This window comes from Amblyomma maculatum, chromosome 1, assembly GCF_055883805.1.
Source record: "Amblyomma maculatum isolate TAMU_Amacu chromosome 1, ASM5588380v1, whole genome shotgun sequence".
NCBI lineage: Eukaryota > Metazoa > Arthropoda > Arachnida > Ixodida > Ixodidae > Amblyomma > Amblyomma maculatum.
Window position 1 is genome coordinate 200,314,511 of NC_139344.1, and position 20,905 is coordinate 200,335,415.

Below are 20,905 nucleotides of genomic sequence, written 5' to 3' on the forward strand. Positions count from 1 at the left end.
AAAAGTCAAATTCTTTGCAAAAACAAAACTGTAAATGCATGCAAAAATTTAAAATAAATTATAATAACCAAAGTTTTGCACTCAAAAGTATTATTACGATGCAATACAAATAAATATTTGCTACAACTGGCAGCACTTGATAGCAGTATTAGTGCCCGCTTACCCACAATTCCCCGTCGGCGGGGACACGCATGCGTACTTTATTTTTCAGTTGTAACTCGAAAATGGCGTCAGCCAAATCTCTAGAGGAAATGTTAACCACAGATGTCGATGAGTCAGTAGTAAGCGAATTAGTAGGATCTTTAGAGTCACAACTTTCATCATCTGGGATTCATGCTCCAAACCAAGAACTCACCGTCAGTTCAGCAACCACGAATCACGTCAATAGTGTGCCAGTTTCGGACGGTCTCCAGCGCCTGCCGCACGACGGACAAAAACACGGTGTGGCTGCAGCGCTTGCGAATTCATGCCCAAGCATCGTGGTGTCGAACTTTGGAAAGACGATCGCGACCACGTCTCACATTGTTGGCGTTAGTAGTTCTCCTGCCAGTTCGACCAACACTGTGATGGTGACTTTGCCTGGCGCTCTCCCTGCTAGTGGCTACATAAACCAAGTTACTGGCACGGCGCAGCAGGCCCTGCTGAACACATCGCTTGTGCGCCCAATCAGTAACTCGGACATTAAGATTGTGTATTCGCCGCAAGGTCACTTTAATGCGGCCAATCTTGCTGCCGTCAACAATGCCGTTATCCAGCAACGGGGCAATGTGAAAATCCAGGGTGTCCCGAACGGAAGCACAGCTATCCGTACCAGCCCGCACACGCCCGCCACTACTCCTGGCCTCAGTGCTATCCACAATCTGGCGAACGTGGCTTCGCAGCAGGCACCTCTCATAATCAGCCAACCTGCGAAGCCCCGCATCGTGGTCGATCCAAAAGATCCGAAGGCCGCGTTCAAGCCGCAGATCCTCATCAAGCAGGAGCCGCCGGCGGCCTCGGTTGGACAGGAGTTCCTGCGTTGCTCTTCACCGGCGGCGAGCGTCATCCAGGCGTCAAAGCCTGGCCCACAACCCGTTAGCGTGGTCACACAGGTTGTGTCCAGCCCGAGTATCCTGCCGCCCGGTGTGCAGATCGTCAACGTGAACCCTGGCAGGCCCGGAGCGCCGACCGTAGTCGGTCAGAAAACGCTGGCGCCCCGGGTCGTCATCGGTAGTCCTGTGCGGTTGGCCCCGCAGATGTTGGCCGCCCGGCCAGGAGCTCCGTCCGTTCAGGTACGTTGTCTCGCGTACGTAGTAGCGACACAGAGCTGCATTGCCTCCGGCGCTCCAGTGGGGCTGGGGCCGCATGGCCTTGTGCGCGCTTAGGCTGTGGCTGTCATCTGTGACAACGGGCAGTCCCTTGTCGACATTTGAGTAGCAGGCCCCTCCGCCTACAAGTGGAAGACGGCTGCGCTGCACCTCCTTGCCCTGTGCAGGTTCACGTTGTCGTGTGAACCCGGGTTCACGCTATGTTGTTGCAAGAACACAGTCTGTTCGTGCGTTTGTACACATTAAGCGAGCTGCAGTACACTGCATTCTTTTGGGGCGCAAAAATTGCTGTATCTCTTTAAGGTACTTGTGTCAGTGTAACACACGTTTGCATATGAGCAGCCAAAAACATGTTTTACATGCTTTTGGTTGCTTCAGAAACTTCTTCAAGCACACAACAGCCAAGATTGGTTGTCAGTGCATGCTTAGAAGGTTTGCATTTGCCACTGATTTATTGTTTACATGTTGTTCTTGTTTGTAGTAGGTTTTACATACAACACTAGCTGTTATGTGCATTAATGATTGACTTTCATCTTTCCAGGTTTTGTAGTACATACTGTTTCAGATGGTGCTGAAAGTAATGAATTCATATATAAGCACTGTGGCAGCGATTGTCACAATGGTTATTGGAACAGTGATGGACATGCTACAACAGTGTTATTTTATTCTTATATTGCTAACATCATTTTGCTCATTATCAGTTTTAATACTGTTTCAGATGGTGCTGAAAGTAATGAATTCATATATAAGCATTGTGGCAGCGATTGTCACAATGGTTATTGGAACAGTGATGGACATGCTACAACAGTGTTATTTTATTCTTATATTGCTAACATCATTTTGCTCATTATCAGTATTAATAAATGGAAACACTGAATGAAACTTCGTTTTTTTCTTAAGAGTAAAACTTCTCAATATTGCGTTCTGCCATTATTTTTGCAGTTTTACTTTCTCAGGTTGAATTTTCAATGTTACTGTTGGAATAGTTTTGTCCACAGGTTATTTCACTCTGCCTGGCTGCCGTATGACATAAATGCAAGAGGTGTGAAGTAAGTTTTGCCTTGTCGGCTGCAACATATTTATTGAAGCAGGGAATGGAGTAATACATTAAAATTAAAGTTATAATGTCCTCTTTCCCATGTCTGAACTCACCGGTTTTTGGCATAGTATCCACTAGTTGGGATGCACTCCTGCGAACAGTGCAAGGCGCTGCATAACGTCATAAAAGAATGAGAGCAGCTGTGTGTAACAATGCTGATGCGTTGCATTAATGACCTCTTCTTGGACAACCTGGGAGGCACACATTGCAAATGTTTCGTCTTGGAGAAATAGCCAGAGTCTGAAGGCATGAGTTCAGGGCTGTGAGTTGGGTTACATACGCCCCGTGCACTGCCTATAGGGGCGTCACTGAAACACGCCTAGTAGTCATTTTCAAAAGTGCTTCCGGGATACTATACTTCGTCTCACAAGATATCTGCAGCACTGCGAAAGGCAGAGGAGCCCTTGCAATTGTGCTCCTAACTGCCTCTCGCCCCTGCTCACTATAATAGAGAATTGTGCTCCTACTGTCACCCCGGCCAATTTGGGGGCGAGAGGCATGTAGGATCTTGATTGGACCGGGGTGCCTCTGCCTTTTGCAGTGCTGCAAACTCCTTGTGAGACGAAGTATAGTTGCCGCTGCTGAATTGTCGCTGCGACAATTGCCGACATTCTCGTGGCAGGGATTTTTGTTTTTTAAGCTCCTGCCGATTTTGTTTCTATGCTGACCTGAAACAAACTTGGAATACCCCTGTGTGTAGAAGCGAAAACATTGATGATGTTGGAGCCATCTGGGAGAAACTAATGTGTGCACTAATGTAGGCTTACATAGGAGGCACTAATGTAGGCTAGGTGCCTCCTACAAACAAGCACTAAATGACTAGCTGCATTGTTGAGCCCCACTTTACTGTGGGTATGCTGCATCTACTGATAAATTACTTCTGCAGAATATTTGGGTTTTTTTTTTTCTTTTTCATTTGCTCTGCCTTTACTAAGCTCTTTTCATGGGTGCTCATGGTAACGCGCCTCGACCCAATATTTGAGACATTCTGCATCACTCGCTATTACTATATCGTGCCAGCACTGCTCTCTTATAGGTATATCGCTGCATTAACTGAATTTACAAGACTTTAATGCGATGCCGCGAGGGGTCTTGTGTTGCAGAAAATCCTGCGTCGTCGTCGTTGGCCGTGAATGAAAAATAACGATGAAAGTTCAGGAGCTGTTTGAAATGTTCAGATTGACGCTAAATTTCTCAAGGAAGTTCCGTAAATGAAAGGAAGATAACTAAGCGGAAATGAAAACAAAGTAACTTTGAGTGGAGATGGAAGTCGAACCCAGAACTTTCGTGTTACGTGACAGATGCACACTCATATATGAGTTGTGAAGGCTTGCTGGTTCAAGCTGAATAAAGGTGGACCTACCGAATTTGAGATGTGGACGATGTCTGACAATGCAATCGCATGCTGATCATTATAGGCGATACTTAATTAGGTGTCCCATGCTTAAAGCATTCCCCACGGCATGCGCCGTGACTGGATTGAACAGTGGCAATGACACGTTTCGTAACGTGCACAGTTGGAATTGGATGAAACGCAATAGATGTAGCGTTTGCAGCATTAAATAAATTATACGCTTCGTAAAGGTTATGCGCTTATGTAAAATGATAAAATATTTAAAGATAAGCACCATGCTGAATTCATTAAATCTCGTACCTGACACTCATCATATCTCTCTCTTTACTTCGCTCTCAAAACCTATCGCATGACTTGAAAAATCATGCTCCACAAAAATATGCAGCACTACACTAAATAAACAAATTATACAGGTTTACGCAGTAACCAAAATATTTTGTTTCCTTGTATCTAAAAGGGAATGGTAACAATCGTCACAAAATTCACAATGACGCACCAATATTGTTTCAATTGCTTTCATAATTGAATATAAGGCAGGAATGACAAGTGGGTTGGTAATCTGAAGTGAACTCAAAGAGTACTTTCTTAGTCATATTTACTTGCCGAGCTGGAACGAGTAAATCCAATGCTCAGTGCATCCTTTATAGGTTTCAAACATTATTCTAAGGAAAAACTATTGCTGGAGATGCCCTGGGGTTTGTGTCACAGTGCTTTGGCAGCGGATACTATTTATGCAATGATGGAAATGCTGTGGGAAAACGAATTCATGACGCGACGACTGCATAGAAACACACGGCTGGCAGACAACGCGTTCGGCTCCACTCCCGGAATTACTTACCAACTCCGCCACGAGCGGCATGACCGTTGCTTCACACGGGGCATATAAAACAGTCAGTCTCATTCGTCAGTAATGATGTGCATCACGGGGCATATAAAACAGTCAGCCTCATTCGTCAGTAATGATGTGCACCATTACTGAAGAGCAGAGCAGCACCACTGGTGGAAACTATGTTCAGATATTAGGTGTGCCTAGTAAAGAGGACATGCCAGATTTTCATTCAAGCGTAACACCTTTCACCTCCATCATTAATTAAATAAGTTGCATGCCGGGAGGCATAACTAGCTGAATACCGTTGCTCAAATGTAAGCTATGTCATATGCACTCTCTCTCAATCGTCATGCCATTTGGTTTAATGAAATTAGCCTTGTGATCTGTTTGCCTCTTGCCAAAGGGAAAAAAAACCTCCAGGCTGCAGAAATTTTGTCGTTGAAGGTCCTTTTTATTTTGCAAGCATTCTTGATTTGTTTTTGTAAAGTAGGTTAGGCCAAATTAAAGCTAAAGACAAATTTATGGTTGGTCTATTTATTTTCAGAAAATTAAGTTCAGTGCTCTTGGACCACATTCACTGCATTTCACACAAATTTTTATGTGTATTCCTGCTTTTGTGACAAAAGAGTCTCATGTGAAGCTGTTTGCATTTTCATGCTTTTATTGCTATAGTAACATCACCCATGCCCTCATCATAGAGACTGATGCGTGAATGTTGGGTGGTACTTGTTGCGATAAAAGCTCTCTGTATTGGTTTGTACCTCTTTTACACACTCAGTTTCAATACCGATTGAATCAATGCAAAGCGGCTGGTGTGGCACGGCAGTTTTTAATGAACGTTGACCTAGGTGGGGATCAAAACTGTGGAAAATGGAGGTTTTCGAATGGCTATTAGAGTCTCAAAGGCCCTTAGAGTCTCAAAGGCCTCACGCTCATCATATTTTGAAGAAAACAAGGCATAGAAACTTAAACAGTGAAAATCATTTTGCTTTAATTATAAAATTTCAAGCTATGTTAACCTCTTTGCAAAGTAATTTTTATTGACTCATAAAAATGACGCCTCTGCAGGTTGTCAGAAGTAAAAAAGGCAATTCCACATTTTTGGTGCATCATGTTCCCGCATTTTGTTTGTTTTTGCCTCTTAGGGCTCTTTATGACAACTGAGAATGAGAATTGCAGCATAACCACTGCAGTGATAGTAGCTGTGAACACAACAGAAAAGCCTTACTGGTTCCAGGCAGCTTTGCTGATGGCATGTTAATGCTTTTGACATGAAGGGCAGATTCAGTGGTGTCGCGAGGGGAGTGCAGGGGGTGCGGTCTGCACCGGATGCAACACTCGGGGGGGTGCAGCAGTTAGATGGGGGAATGGGTGGGGGGCGAAATAAATTGTGTAAATACTCGAAAAGGCGCGCATTGGTAGGGACACTGAATGACAAGTGTGATCTCCTCATGGAACAAATTATTCTGTTAAGGAGCGCTTGAAAACACATTCCTTAGTTTATGCTAGAGACTCCAAGCTGTTATGCCCGAGGAATCGACCATAAATCGTCCCGGAGAGTAGGCTCATTCGGAGAGCGCCGCTGGAAAGCCGGATGTGGTTTTTTGAGAATTTGAGAATGCCACAGCCGCCGAGGCGGGTGTGTTGACGGGGACATCAGGACAAAGGAGTTGGACGGGGCCTATGTAGGTGCGTGTACCCTGGAAAGACCAGCATTAACCCGATACCCATCGCAGGAGCGTGTTAGACGACACCCAACCGTTGGCGGCGCCGCTGCATCCCCTCTTTTTGTTTATGTGCACCTCACTCTCCTTTCCCAAGCTAGGACCGCTGGCAGCATCTCTCCAGCAGTCTTTTGTATATTGTCTTGTTCATTTATCTCCTGTACTTTTCTCGCTCCTCAGCCCAGTCACACATCCGCCTCACACTTTCAAAACGCAAAAAGGCACAGAACGCTTGTTGCTCAGGGGATGGCAAGTCTGATCACTACGCTTTGACTAGAGCAAAAAAAATGAGAAGGAGGGCACCTGTATTATTTGTACGGTTCAGTACTTGACGAAGTCAATGTTGCGCAACTGCATTTGCAGACAAAAGGACTATCCCTTGACAAAGTAGTAGCAAATTTGGAGGCCCTAAAGCTTTTTTTCGAAAAGGAACGTGGTCTTCTATAGAAAATGCTGTTGAGCAGGCGCTCATAAAATGCAATGAACTTGGAATTGCAGTTGAGAGGCGTGTCAGGCTAAGGAAGAGGATGGCAGTGGAACAAGCCGGAGTTTCGGGACTTTCGTTGCAAGAAGAAAATAAGAGGGCGATGCTGGAGTGCATTGATAGATTTTATGCTGAGCTCTGCACAAGATCCAAAATCGATTCGAGATGTGGCAGCTCTGTTTGGACCTGTCTAAGCGAACATTCTTTATTCAACTAGAGCTCAAAGTTTCTATTCCGAAACTTACTGAATTCTATGACGGGCTGTCTGATACCGCTCTCCTTATCGAAATTCCTAGGATGAGAAGACACTTCAAAGCAGCCGGAATTGCCCTCGAAGTCGCCAACAGCTGGGCAGCATTGGACTTCTTGACATTCACTACGAAGTGAGATTTTGTAGACTCCCTTCTCAACCTGTCATTAGGGCTGTAGCTATTCCTCACGGTATGTGTGTCTGTGGCATCGTGTGCGGGAAGGTTTTCTGTGCTGAAACTAATAAAAAAAACTTTTTGAGATCTAAAATAGGTCAGTTTAGGCTACCAGAGTTGGCATTATTGTCTATTGAAAGTGAGCTGGCAAAAAGCATGGATTTTGATCAAGTGATCAGCAGCTTCGCAGTCTTGGAAGCCAGGAAAGCAAAATTTTGATTTGAGTTTCGATTTTTCTTTACACAGTTTTCTTTTACAGTCGCGAAGTTTACGATGTGCAGACCACGCATCACCGCAAACTGCTCGTGATGCGTACATACAGCGCGGCTGGCGATCGCGTAGTGCTCAAGGTTGCGGTGCAGTTCGCGCTTTCGAGTTCGTAGTGGCTCGGGAGAGTGACCGGAACATTCGAAATTTTGCACATTGTACACAATGCATTCCGGCCGGGAAATTTTGTGAATTCATATCAACCAAATTCGTATCACCAAAATTTTACTTATATAGGTCAGTTCTTAATTGTACTTTCGCCTTGCACTCTTTGCGTGAATGTCCGCTTTTAAAATAACCGTGACAATTTTATTATAATTTACATGAAGAAAACTGGTCTTAAGTGTTCAAATTTTTTGTATATCGGTCAGTTCTTGATTGTTTAACGAATACGTTCGAGGGATACGTGTAAGCCTTTTAAATTTTGTATATGCGGCAGACGTAATTATTTGCTCCTTGTTACTTTTGCAAGTGTCGTGTTTTCTGGCATGTCCGTTAAAGGTCCTGAGGCTTGTCTGTTTCATGACTTTAGTTATTTACTGTGCGTTCCAGTTGTCCTTGAGTTATAGATTTGCCTCTCTAGTTCTCATTTGTCATTCCTATGCATATTCTTGTGCGAGTGATAACGTGCATAGACTGGCATCATTTGTGTTCACCATTCCTTTCCTCTGAGCCATTATTACCGGCATTAGTGTAGTTGTTTATTGCATGTTGGAAACTTATTCTTACGCTGAATTCGTGTAACCAGTGTGATAAGAACTAACCCAAGGATGACACAGGCAGGCGCTTCTATACGGGTTATCACATTGTCTTCGCTGATTCTTTTTGATAGTCTTTAGATATGTATGCGAAGTTGCATTGCTACTTGCTATAGTCATTGTAGCAGTTACCACTTCACATCCTTGTTATATTTGTGTGCATACGGCTACAATGATTCACACGCTTAATGTTTACACATTGCGTAGTTCAGAGGCCGCTTTGTTTTTATGGTCTGGTACTGGGCAATCACCTGTCTTAAGCCTCTTGCTCAGTGAATTTTCTCGCAACTTAACGTGCTTATGTTTCTGCCTTTTTCGGATATATGTGCTTTTGATGTGAAGTCATACTGAATTATCAGTCGTGGGGCACGATCACTGCGTATAAGTGTTAAAAAGGAAAAAAATGCTGCTCGCACTGCATGATTGGGTGCAAAGCGAACTTCAACGCAAACCATGAGCACAGAGGAGGTACAAAGGAAGTTGCGATTCGGTGCTTAAATCGCGGGTACAGATGGGGGGGCTGCGTTGTGCCTCCACACCGGGTGCGGGTGACCCAGTGACGCCACTGGGCAGATTGTCACCGTTTGTTGCTCAGCAATAGCTGTTAGTGGATTGTGTTGAACTGTGAGAGGTTTTGTGAGGTAATTTTCAATTAAATATTCATCTTCAGTATGCAGTTTTTGGTTTACTGCTTCATGTCATGCTTTTGCGACATGTTACTGCACCTAAGGCCATGTGTCAGATTGCATGCGCACCACTCAGTGATCATTGAAACGTCCATGTGGCAGCGCTTGTATGGACCCTGAGAGTTTCATTGCCTATCGAGTCAGTGGCCATTGACATTGCCTCTGTGACTAGTTATTTTGGTTTTAGCAGTCGAGTGGCTCGACTGCTAAACCACATCTTTCCAGTGTCTTTCTAGTGTGGAAAAATGACGTGAAATTTACATTGTGCTAGCACCATTATCTTTGCTGCAGATTGTCCTGTATTTGTGCATTTTACTAACAAATTTGAGCCAGAAACCTGCCTGAATGGCCTAGTAGCGTCTCATGTGGTTTATGTTAGCGGCCGCATTCCTCTAATACTTCAATTTTATGATGAAACTTTAGGCACAAAGACATTATTGTAGTGAAATTATTTATTGAGACAGTACAGTACTGTACACTGTACACTGTACAGTTAGTACAGTGTGTGTAGTCTACTAAAGGAAAAGGCCCGCATGTGGTTGACTGTATAATAGAGCTTTTGCAGCACCTTTACTGCTGCAGAGTCCGGACAGTATAAATGCCACTAGAGTGTTAGCGGTTCAGCACTACCCTATGCTTGCCTATCATGCACAGACTGCACTCTTTTGACAGTGATTGCACGTTTTTGAAGATTGTGGTTGTTAGCGGTTAGCTAAACATTTTTTTTTTTGTCTCATCATTGCTGTGCCAAATTAAGAATTGTTATTACAGAAGCGGCATACATGATACAATGCGTAAAACATTGCATGAGTGTTTTTTGTAAAATATCAATACATGTTACACGAGATCATATTAAAACATTCAGTGCTACTGAAAGAGCGTAGCTAACGAAGGTAGGGAAGATGTAGTGGAACCCTTTATATGTCATAAGTTTCATGCATGTCTTACATGCATACAACCGGTAAAATTGCACTTAGAATAGCTCTAGAAACTGAATGACATCAATTACAAGCTGTTTTGACAACTTGGTTTGTAGAAAAAAGGGTTAGCCATTGGTACCAATAACGTTGTAAAAAAACCTCAAGTGAGAAATGTATCTGTCTCTGGTTTTTAAACACATAAAAATACACATGAATTGAAAATTACTTTGAGAGGTGTTGTTCAGTTTTTCAAATTCATTTTTTTTTTCTGTCGGAATCATTTCAAACTGTACACTTGCGCTTGTGAAAACGCACAGAGCACCAAGCAGGCCAATTAATGGAAGATAAGGATATACTGAATGGTTTATTTGATAGTTCGGCAGTATTCAGTATGCAAAAATACTGTACATATATGCATGATTGTCCATTTGCTGGCCCTTGGAACTAGTGGGGGCAATCTTGACCCGCTGTTGTATAAAGGGTCCTAAATGTGGATTTCTCCAGTCTGTGATAACATAGCTAGGGGTAAGCTGAAGAAAGTTATTGTGAAGAATGTGTTTGCACTTCCAAGAGTGAGCGATGAGGGGCTAGTTGGTATGACATGATTACAAAACGTAAAGTGGAGCAGGGGACAAGAGACATAATAGCAATAGTTGTAAAAGCAGTAAAAACAAGACAGTATTGCAGCATTATATGTGGGCCTCATTGTTTTTGTTAAAAACTGATTTCAGCTGTTTGAGTGTATAGAAAATGGATTGAATTTGATTTTAACCTGAAAAGGTGCTTTCAAGAAAATCTGGCTCATCATTGTGAAAACCTGAACCTTTTATAGAATGGTGTTGTCATTTATTATCAGCTTTAGCTTTCCTTTAGTATGTGTTATTCATTTTATAGTGTCATCTTAGGAGAAGTTCTTTTGCAGTTGGTGCCCTGTGGTGGGAATGCCTAGTGCAGACATAAGTAAACGGAGCACGCTTTTTTGTTCAAATTATAATTGCGCCTTCTGCACTAGGTATAAGAAAACAATACTTGTCCATGTGGAAGGGCATTGGCGTCTACTACCGGTTCGCACGTACCATGACTGCGAGTTTTAGTTATGGTGTGCGTGAAAAACTAGAAGGAGAATGCGTGCTCCGTTTACTTTTGTCCGCACCAGCACATGGAAACAGATGTGCTGCTTTAATAAAAATTTTAATGCAGACTGCGACTTGTAGATATTTTATAAAGTAATTCAAAGTTGAGTATTTTATATCTTCAGATAGTTCACTGTTGCTAGTAAAGGTAACCCAGCAAAACCATTATGGAATGATTTTTTGAAAAACCAAGTTGTCTCTAGTTTTGAACAAAAAAAAAAAGACACTGCTTGACTTTTGTTTCCAAAATCGAAATAATAATAAGACTCGAAAAGAAATGCTCTAATACCTATGTTACATGAGCTATTGCCCTTTGAGTCAGGGGCCATTAAAATTTTTGACGGTTATCGAGATGCACCGCTGTCATGCGGCAAATTTTAATGATCATTGATTAGTGAGAGTATGATTCGATAGATGGTGCCATGGGTAACAACATCTAGCAAAAATATGAAATGAAGCAGGATAAAACGAGGTGGATATCGCACTGCGTGCTATTTTTAATTGAAAGTTAGTACGGAGAAGGGTATTCAAATACCTTACAGCTTGGCATAACCCACAGGCACCGCATTCATTTTGCGCCAGTGATGCTGCCACAGCTTGGCAGTCATCTTCACTGTGTTCGTAGTTGCTATCGTTAAAAGCACTTGTGGGGCCCTTTTTGGTCTCTGTTGTTGCAAAGTGCGTTCAAAGGCGAACATGAGCAAAACGCTGCAGCACGTCACACTGCCACAGAACAGCTAAGACACCCCAGAACAGTGTCAGTTTGTTTACATCTGAGCACCACACATACTACAGAGTGATCATCTTGACTTCCAAAAGCTAGTTGATGAACTGGTTAATGTAGCCTAAATATTTAATCCAGAAGATGTTTTGTTTCTTTTAAGTTTGTCTTGTATTTCACCTTATGGTGAGTGCGGGGCTGCTCTCAATGTTCCTTGGCATTCCCGTGGTCATTCGTTAACGTCATTGAGTCTGTCGATTTTGTTCATTCGTCAATGAAAACCGCTGTGTGGCAGCGGCCAATCTCCATAGAGTTTGATCTCCCTTGACTCAAAGGGCATTGAAACTGCCCGTGTGACAGGGGTATTAATAATATGTTGTAAATATGTGGTTGTACATTCTAGGTCTTATTTTACTGAAAATTCAGCTAACTTTTTTTATGCTTATTTTAAAATGTGAAATTCATTTTGTTTTGTGAATGTTATTTTCAGTGAAGTTACCGGCTTTTTTGGGGGCATTAATGTGACAGTCCTGTGTGCCCAAAGTCACATGAGTCAGTCTCAATGTTTTTGTCTGCATGAGAAATTTATTTATTATTAATTAATGTGTAAATGGTAGTACTGGATCTGTGCTTGTAGAAGTAATTTCTATAGCCATGAAAGAAGTGAAGCAAATTAAACAATATATCCAGTAGACAAAATGCAAGTTTTTGTTTACTGGGAGTTAGTTTCTAACACAAGTGGGGATTAGTTTCTAAGGACTAGGTTGATGAGTTGAGTGATAGGGCGGGGCATTACTATGATAACTCGTGACACTCTTACACAGTCTCATGTCAGTCTTCTATGTGCAGTTGGTAAACCTACTTAACTGCCAGAGGTGGTGATGATATGAACAAATAGTGGTTAGCTAGCAGGCGGCAAGGAGGTGGTGCTTCTCATTCTGTAGAGATGCATAAGCTAGCAGAGCAGTACCTTAAATTGCACAGCTACGCTACTTATCAAACAATACTGTAGCATCACGCCCCTGGCTTCCTTATAAGTTCATTTTAAGCTCTGACTGAGTGCAGTGCATACTCAAGAGCCTTCATGCTATGCCTTGCTTGCCAAGAATACTCACCTTTTTTTAATTAAAACCATATTTTGAAATCTTAGTTCGGCATACTTATCAGTTTCAACCAAAAACTCCGACCCATAGTTATAAACAGTGCACAGTTAATACTGAATGACGCGTCTTATTTCTTATCTAGTGTAATTAGTAGTGAATTTCTTCAGTGTGTTAAAGGGACAGAACACTGGAATTCAGGTGTTCAGTTTTTTTTTTTTTTTTGGCACAGTGGAAAGCTTTCTGCCTGAAGTGGCTGATTCCATAGCGTTTTTGTTAGAAACACTGTAGAAAAATGTTACCAAGGATTTTTCAATTAGTGCGTGCACCGATTTTATGTAGGCCGATGCTGGAAACCATGAGAAGCAATCACGATGATGACTGAGAGTCAACAAAAGAGATGTACTGGAAATTAACATAAGCCTCATCATCCAGGCAATAATTAGAGATATTTAGTGTAGAGTAGTGTCCATTTCACTTTACACATTCAATGCTGTTGTGACACAGGAACGTATGCCTCATTGACAAAAGTTTTAATGGGCTGTGCTTACCGCTTTATCCATGGAATTCGAAACACTGTAGCGTCATCTAGTGACACACGCTAATAGCGCATCATTTGCTAGATGAAAGGAGGGGTAATTTTTATTGAACAGCACCCTGGAGAGAGCTCTAAATACAATAAATCATGATGAGCACTCTTGAAAAAAAAAGAAAAAAAAAAAGAACACTGCGCACTTCAGAAAATAAGTGATAGCATTTTCTCGTGATGTGATCACGTGGGTACTGCATTGATATTGACAGTGTTTCGTCCACTTGGTCGTATGCTTTTACTGGTACCAAATTGAAACTATAAATCCTCTTTACTTGGATATTGCAGTGCTTGATCTGTACTATATGAGGTAAAAATCATTTTTCATTTCGACCATAATCCCACCACATATTTCGGTCTCTGTCGCTTTAAGCACGGTGGAAAATTAGTAATTATTTCTTGTTGTGCCCATATGTTATGTGAAAAACTACTTGAGCTAAACACTGTTTACTATGAATTTTAGTATAAGGCATACTTTTACTTATCTTTCAGTGAAAGGTGCCCTATACTTTGCTGAAATTTAAAACTGGTACTTTTGGAATAAAATGGCCATGAGAGAGCATCTTTGCTTAGCCTTTCATGGTATGAAGGAGCACTGAACAAGGGTAAATGGGGTACACCTCAGTTCGCAGGTTGAGCCAACGTTTCAACTAGGGGACTTGTCTTCTGGGCAAAGCGATCATCACTGGCAGGGGTTTAAATATGCTTTTGCTTCCGAAGAAGAAAAGCTGGGGAGGGGAAAGTGGGGGAGAAGAAAGTAGGTGTGGAGGAGTGGGGAAGGGAGGATGGGTGAGAAGAAAGTAGGTCATTGAGTGAACAAAAAAAGAAAAAAAATCTTCAGTATGTATTTCTCGGCCTCGAACCAGGGATCCTGTGGCCTGCAAAAGAAGTAAAAGCGGCAGTACCAGGAAAAGCTACAATATCAGATAGATGATTAGTCACCACTTAAGGGAGTTTGGTGCAGATACACTTTACAAAGGGACAGGCTTTGCAAAGGGCCCTGATAAGGCATATATCTAAGGGGGATAATTCTTAAAAGGTAGGGGGGGGGGGGGAGTACAAAGTCGCAGGATAATAACTGCACAGTGAACCACAACTGACATGAAAAAAAAAAATTCTTAAGTATGTATTTCTCGGCCTCGAACCAGGGATCCTGTGGCCTGCAAAAGAAGTAAAAGTGGCAGTACTAGGAAAAACTACAATACCGGGTAGATAATTAGTCACCACTTAAGCGGGTTTGGTGTAAATACACCTTACAAAGGGACAGGCTTTGCAAAGGGCCCTGATAAGGCATATATCTAAGGGGAACAATTCTTAAAACTTTCTGCAAAGGTTGGGGGAGGGGATAACTACAAAGTCGCAGGATAATAACCGCACAGTGAACCACAACTGACATGAAAAAAAAAAAAAAGTTCGAGGACAACCTTAAGCAATATGTGATAAGGAGGAAATGTGTTCAGAGGAACATGTATAGGTTATCCTATTGCGGAAGGGAATGTGTTGTGAATAAACTGTACAATTAACGCTATGTGGGGTTCTTTTCCCGGATAGTTATGATGCCGAGGGAATATACCTAAGGGATTCTAACGTTCCCTTAGATATATTTATTCCTGCTGGTTCCAACGTTCTAAATGTATGAATTAGATATGCTTCTTTATATTTTCTGTCCCTTGCAGATTTAAAGCCTGACTGGAGGATATGTAATTTAATTTCTTCGAACTTGTGATCTTTTTGATTGAAGTGCTGGGAAACTGCTTTCGAGAGGTTTTTGCTTGCGTCTGCCTGATGTCCATTAAGCCTTATGCTCATTGGTTGCCCTGTCTCTCCAATGTACTGTTTATGACAGAAGGAGCATTCTAGAAGGTAGATAACGTTTGAAGATGTGCAGTTAAAGCCTGATTTTATGTGAAAAATGAAATCGCTTGCATTACTTTTAACCGTGGTGTCTTTTTGTATGTTACAGCACGTCTTACATCTAGGTCGAGAACAAGGGTGGGGTTGTGTTGGATGCTTGTTGTCGAGTTTAGAATGTACTAGAATATCTGTGAGGTTTGCGCTACGTTTGTATGTTACCCAGGTGCCTCCGGAAATATTTTCTTCAGGCGTTCATTACACGTTAGCATGGAATGGTATTTCCGCAGAATATTGTTTATGTTTGGAAGGGCATTGGAGTATTTAGTTACAAAAGAAGGCTGGCATTCAGTGTTGGCCTTTGGTCATTTCGTGAGCACATTGTTGCGGTTTAAAGCACTTGCTTTTTCGAGGGCTTTATTAAGGGAGTTGCCGGGATAGTTCCTCTGGATTAGGGTTGCTTTCAGTGAATGTTGTTTGTTTAGGTAGCCACTATCATCGCTACGTATTCTTCTAAGCTGTGTCGCCTGTCCTACAAATATTCCTTGCTTACAATGTCTCGGATGATGACTCGTAAAATCTAGGTATTGTTGCTTATCCATTGGCTTTCTGTACAATGAAGTTTTAAGTTTTCCATTTTCCACTGACACCGTGGTGTCAAGAAAGTCTACTTTTAATTGCGACTACTGACAAGTAAATTTAATGCTAGTGTGATGATTATTAAGATGCAAAACGAACAACTGAAGGGATTCTGATCCATGCTGCCATATCATGAAAATATCGTCAATATAGCGAAGGTATATAAGTGGCTTTTCCGGAAATGAATTTAGTATATTGAATTCTAGAACTCCCATAAATATATTCGCGTAAGTCGGTGCGAATGGAGTACCCATGCTGGTTCCAAATATCTGCAAATAATAGGATGAATCGAACTCGAAATAATTTAAAGTTAGGACTAGTTTAAGGAGCAAGAGATAAACTTCAGAGGCATGCGGATGGTAGTTGTTGATTAATACTTGGGAGGGGGCGTCCATACCTTCATCGATAGGAATATTAGTGTAGAATGCCGCGATGTCAAGTGTGACAAGTATACAATCATCTGCCAGATTGGTGGTGTTATTAATACGCTCAATAATTCGGAGAAAGTGAGGTGTGTCCTGCACAAATGAAGGAAGCTGGGTCGGGAGGTCTGCTAGGTGGATATTTAGGAATATTGACAGGTTTTCTGTGGGCGCATTATTGTTAGAAACAATTGGTCTTCCTGGTATGTCTGTGGTAAACAATGCTTCTGCGGAAACCTTGTGGATCTTGGGCAGTAGATAAAATCGACCTGCTTGTTTGTTTGACGGCTGAAGAAATTTATAGTCCATCTCGGTAATTAGTTCTCTGGCAAATAGATCTCTTATTTTATTCAGGGCGACTTCACTGAACTGTTCTGTCGGATCGGTATTTAACTTCTCATAGTGGCAAGAGTTCTAAGCAGTCTATTTGCCTCTTTTTTGTAATTTTCAACAGGGAGAATCACTATGCTACCACCTTTGTCTGCAGGCTTGATGACTAAGTCAGTTCCAGAAGCTAGGTTGTCAAGAGTTGCTCTTTCAGTTGTAGAGAGGTTTTTGGGCTTTCGAGCCAGCTTTGTTTTTTCAGTAATTTCTTTTGAGACGGATTTAATGTATAGGTCCAGTTCGGGGCTGCGCTCTTTATCAGGAAACCATGTGCTGAGGGCTCTGAGTAGATTAGAGGCTTCCGGTACATTATTTGGATTTTCAGCGAAGAATTCGTTAATACGCATTCTTCTTGCAAATTCAGTTATATCTCGGTGAAGTTCATATTCATTAAAGCTGTTATTCGTTGGGCAGAGGGTCAGGCTTTGCCTTAGAATCTGTTTATCACTATCACTTAGCATGATAGGAGTGCCATAGTTAACTATTTAACCAGTATTGTTGATTGCAACAGTCAGTCAAGAGTGCATTATCCTGCCACTGCATATTTTTCAACAAGTTCTTGCTTTTTCCTTTTACAAAGAAATTGAGTCTTATTATGACCTGTCAAAATATGCTTGTAGCCATTGCATTTAAGCATTATTTTCGTTAGTATTAGCATTCAAAAGGCAGTTTGTTGTCTAAATATAGGCAGGCTACACTCACATGGTAGCTGCTCTGAACAGTCATGTGTCATATTTTTGAGGAACATAGTTGTTGAAAGCAAAGCTGTTAGATTTTTTGTTGCTCCTAAACACTTCACATATTGTGCATTGTAATTCACGATCGAGAGCACTTTTCTTTCCCCGTATGTTTAGCTGGGGTATTTGGATTCGGATCCTAAATTCTGATGGATCCATGATGGTGTGATTCCTAGATTCTATAGACACCTTGCTTCATAGCCAATTCAGAGGAGTGTTTCAGATTGCCAATTTGCACCTGCATAATTTACAAATTGAAGGAATAATTGGCATAATTTACAGATTGAAGGAATGAGCCCATTCCTACCTGAAAGGTGCTGAAGGAACATTTTTAGTCATTTGTTGGCGGCTACTGTTAGTATTTGCAAGGAGCTTGCTGAATGCTCAGTGTGGAGCAGACAAATCACTATAATATTGTTATTTAGTTGTCGAGTATTGGCCTGCATTTATTGTAGTATCTTGGCAGTTAATGCCCCCTAGAAAGTTCTCTCCTGCTGGTTCTAGGTTTAGTGTTTCTTCATATTGTATTCTTGGTTAGGACAGTAAACAAATTCTCTGATACCAAGATCATGACACCTGTTAAAGGGGCCATGAAAAGCTATTTACTAAAACTATGAAACACACACACGAATAATAGGTATCCCATCAGTCCTAAGCGAGCATCACTAGCACTGAAAATATTGGCAATAAGAAATGACGCTCCTCCTCTCCCCCCTCAACTCAACGCGTGCCGGCGCAGAAAACAAAAATGAAGAAAACAAGCCGTGATAGCGCCCCACTATGTTACGCTCCACCTGCATCAGTTGAAAGGAAAGGATAAAGGGGTTGCTATTCAGGGAAACTGACTTTTGGAGTGTTGCAGGATAGGTGGGGGCAGGGCTGAAGTCTTCATCTAGACTACAGTTACCTAGGGGGTGTTTCCATTGTGAAATTTGGCAGCACAACGGCGTTGTCCCAAAGGCAAGGGTAGTTTGTCAGTTACTTTTCTTTTTGTAAATTTGTTTTAGTAGGTGTAGCCTATTTATTGTATGTCCGTGTGCATTTGTGCGCACCAGTTATTTGTTACGTAGCAGATTTGGTGGGAAGAGTGTACTGTTTTTGATCTAGTGTTGTAATTTGTAGTGCGCAACTTCTTTCTGCAGAGATACCGCTACCATAGGCCTCCTGAACATGACGTGAGTATAAGCTAGCACTGGTCTTGGAATTTGGGGTCACTGCTCACTTTTTCATTGCACTTTGCATGTCCAGAACAACTGGGCAAGTTGGTTTTTCACCTTTGCATAATTTACACTCACACATCTTTGGGATCCTGCCACTCTCTTGGCAAGTGTTTCTTTGCCTTCTGACAGCATGTACCTCCAGAGCCAGTTTGTGCCAGCTTGTTATTTGCCATATCATTACATACAGCCGAGGGGCCTCAAGTGCATATTCATTTGAGGCAGGGTTGCACAAGGATATGCACTGTCTGTCAGTGCTGCACCTAGAAGTACTACATTAATGTCAATGTCTGTTATCTATCGAGGTAGTGTGTAATAGAGGGGAGACAATTTTTTTGGCACAACTAAGCTCTGGTAGGCAAAAGAAATCTGGGTATATTCCACTGGTACAATTTGTCGTTTGCAAATTCACTGCTAAGCACCCTTTGACACGCAAGCATGGAAATTTGTTCTCTTTAGTTAAGAGGCACCAGCACTGCTCTGTGGGGGTTCTTGGCAGAAAGTGATTGTAAGAAACTGCACATGTTTAACATCAACTTGTGTTTACTTTGTGTACTATGTGCATGCATCAGTAACATCAATGCTTCATTATGCACACACATTATGTAGTAATGGTATTCATTGATCAGTGCTGCTACATGGGAGTTATGAAACACATCGCAAATGAATGAAAAGTATTTCCCACTATAAAACAGGCTACTCTCATTTTTTAACGACTTTTTAGGTGCTGGCAAATATGATGGCTAAAATCTGTGCTTCTGATGAGGAAGCTGTGTTTAAACAGAAAATTGAGAGGTGCTGTATGTTCCATGAGGAGTTCAGAGTTTATTTTTTTTACCCTTGAAAATCATGCACATGCTTTATGAAGTTTTCAAAAGTTCACCCTGTTGGGCAGCATGTGTCTTACCACTCAAACTGTCAAAACATTAAAATGTGACGTCATTCCTATGAATTCCTTCATCTGGTGTGATCTGTATGCTCTGTTTCTCAAACTGTTTTCAGCACTATGAAGGTTAAGGGCAACCCAGGCCAATCAGGACCTTCATACTACACGATTTTGTTGCTATATGTACCTGTCAACGATTACATAAAATTGGTGCAGGGACACAGTCGTGTTGTGTGCATCATCTCGACAGCCCTGTTCGTTGTTACCTTTCATAGTGCTGCAAACCATATTCCCCTATATTATTCATGCTGGTCATAGGCGCCGAGATCAAAGGATGTTGACCGTTACGCTAAAGGCCATAGCGGAAGAAAGAATAGTGCTTTGTAGGAACACCCATGTTGCGGCGAGATAGTAGCCATTTATGTGCACCGCTAGTGGCAGCATGTTGTTTAGGGGGCTATATTTTTCGCCGATTCTTATGGAGTTCCTGCGGAGAAACTGCACGCGCGCTGAAATCCCACTACTTGCATCAGTAATAAAACACTGCAACATTAAAACACACATCTTTTACATAGTTAAATGCCAAATTCTAAGCAAGACTGAGCTTTCGTACTTCCTCTTGCCGTCTACATTACTTCGTTTCTTAGCATAGACTCATTTGAAGCAGCGATGGAGAGGCACCACAAGATGCCCCAGTGGTAGGTTGCCTCGTCTGATAAAAGAGCCATTCAGTAACTTCATGCCAACAACAGTCCCTTGTATCATAGTCGGCAGCTCAGCTTACAGGAGCATATTTATTGTATGGGGATTTGCAGGACTGACTCGGGCATTCTCTTCAACTAGAACTGCAGATTAATACCTTGGTCTTGAGTGTTTTTCTGCATTTGGCTTCGTCAGCAACAGCATAATTACACGCTCACTGGAAAAAAGGGCTTCCTTCATTGCAGCAGTCGTGGCTACGTGCTCTGCAAGGAGAAGGTACCATTCTTTATTGCTCCTGAAGATTGGATGAAGCGCAAGGCTGTAAATGGACGTGCCTTCAGCCTAAAAAGAGTTGTTCTAAACTCTTCAACGTGATATACGCATCGAAATTAAGCACGTGTGTCAAGTACTTGTACAAGAAAAGTCCCTCCAGTACTGGTGCTGCTCCTCATGGCCGCGTCATGTGTAGAGAACTAACTGAATGCACCTTGCGACGCTTTCTAATCACCTCTTCCACCAAGTGTTAGGTAGCCCGAGTGGGTAGCTTGACAAAATTAGGTGCTCATCATGATGAATTAAGGGGTGAGCTGCTTCTCTGAAATGTGGCGCGCACAGTGCTTCGTAAGAATCGCAAGCACAGATCGTCACAGAGAACGAAGGGCAATGCATGA

At 42.1% G+C, this 20,905-nt stretch overlaps 1 protein-coding gene across 6 annotated transcripts in view; it reads left to right on the forward strand.

Annotated features, from left to right (window-relative positions):
• Positions 1-176: 176 nt before the first annotated feature.
• Positions 177-20,905, forward strand: part of LOC146205356 (transcription initiation factor TFIID subunit 4-like) — a 90,804-nt gene continuing 70,075 nt past the window's right edge. For 3 of the 6 annotated variants that reach the window (XM_084590014.1, XM_084590016.1, XM_084590018.1), the window contains exons 1-3: positions 177-1,271; positions 7,094-7,180; positions 18,572-18,604. In XM_084590014.1, the coding sequence (XP_084446140.1) occupies positions 192-1,271; positions 7,094-7,180; positions 18,572-18,604 (1,200 nt within the window). In that variant the 5' untranslated portion in view covers positions 177-191. The remainder of the gene's footprint in view (positions 1,272-7,093; positions 7,181-18,571; positions 18,605-20,905) is intronic. The other 3 variants (XM_084590017.1, XM_084590019.1, XM_084590020.1) reach the window with 3 other exon arrangements.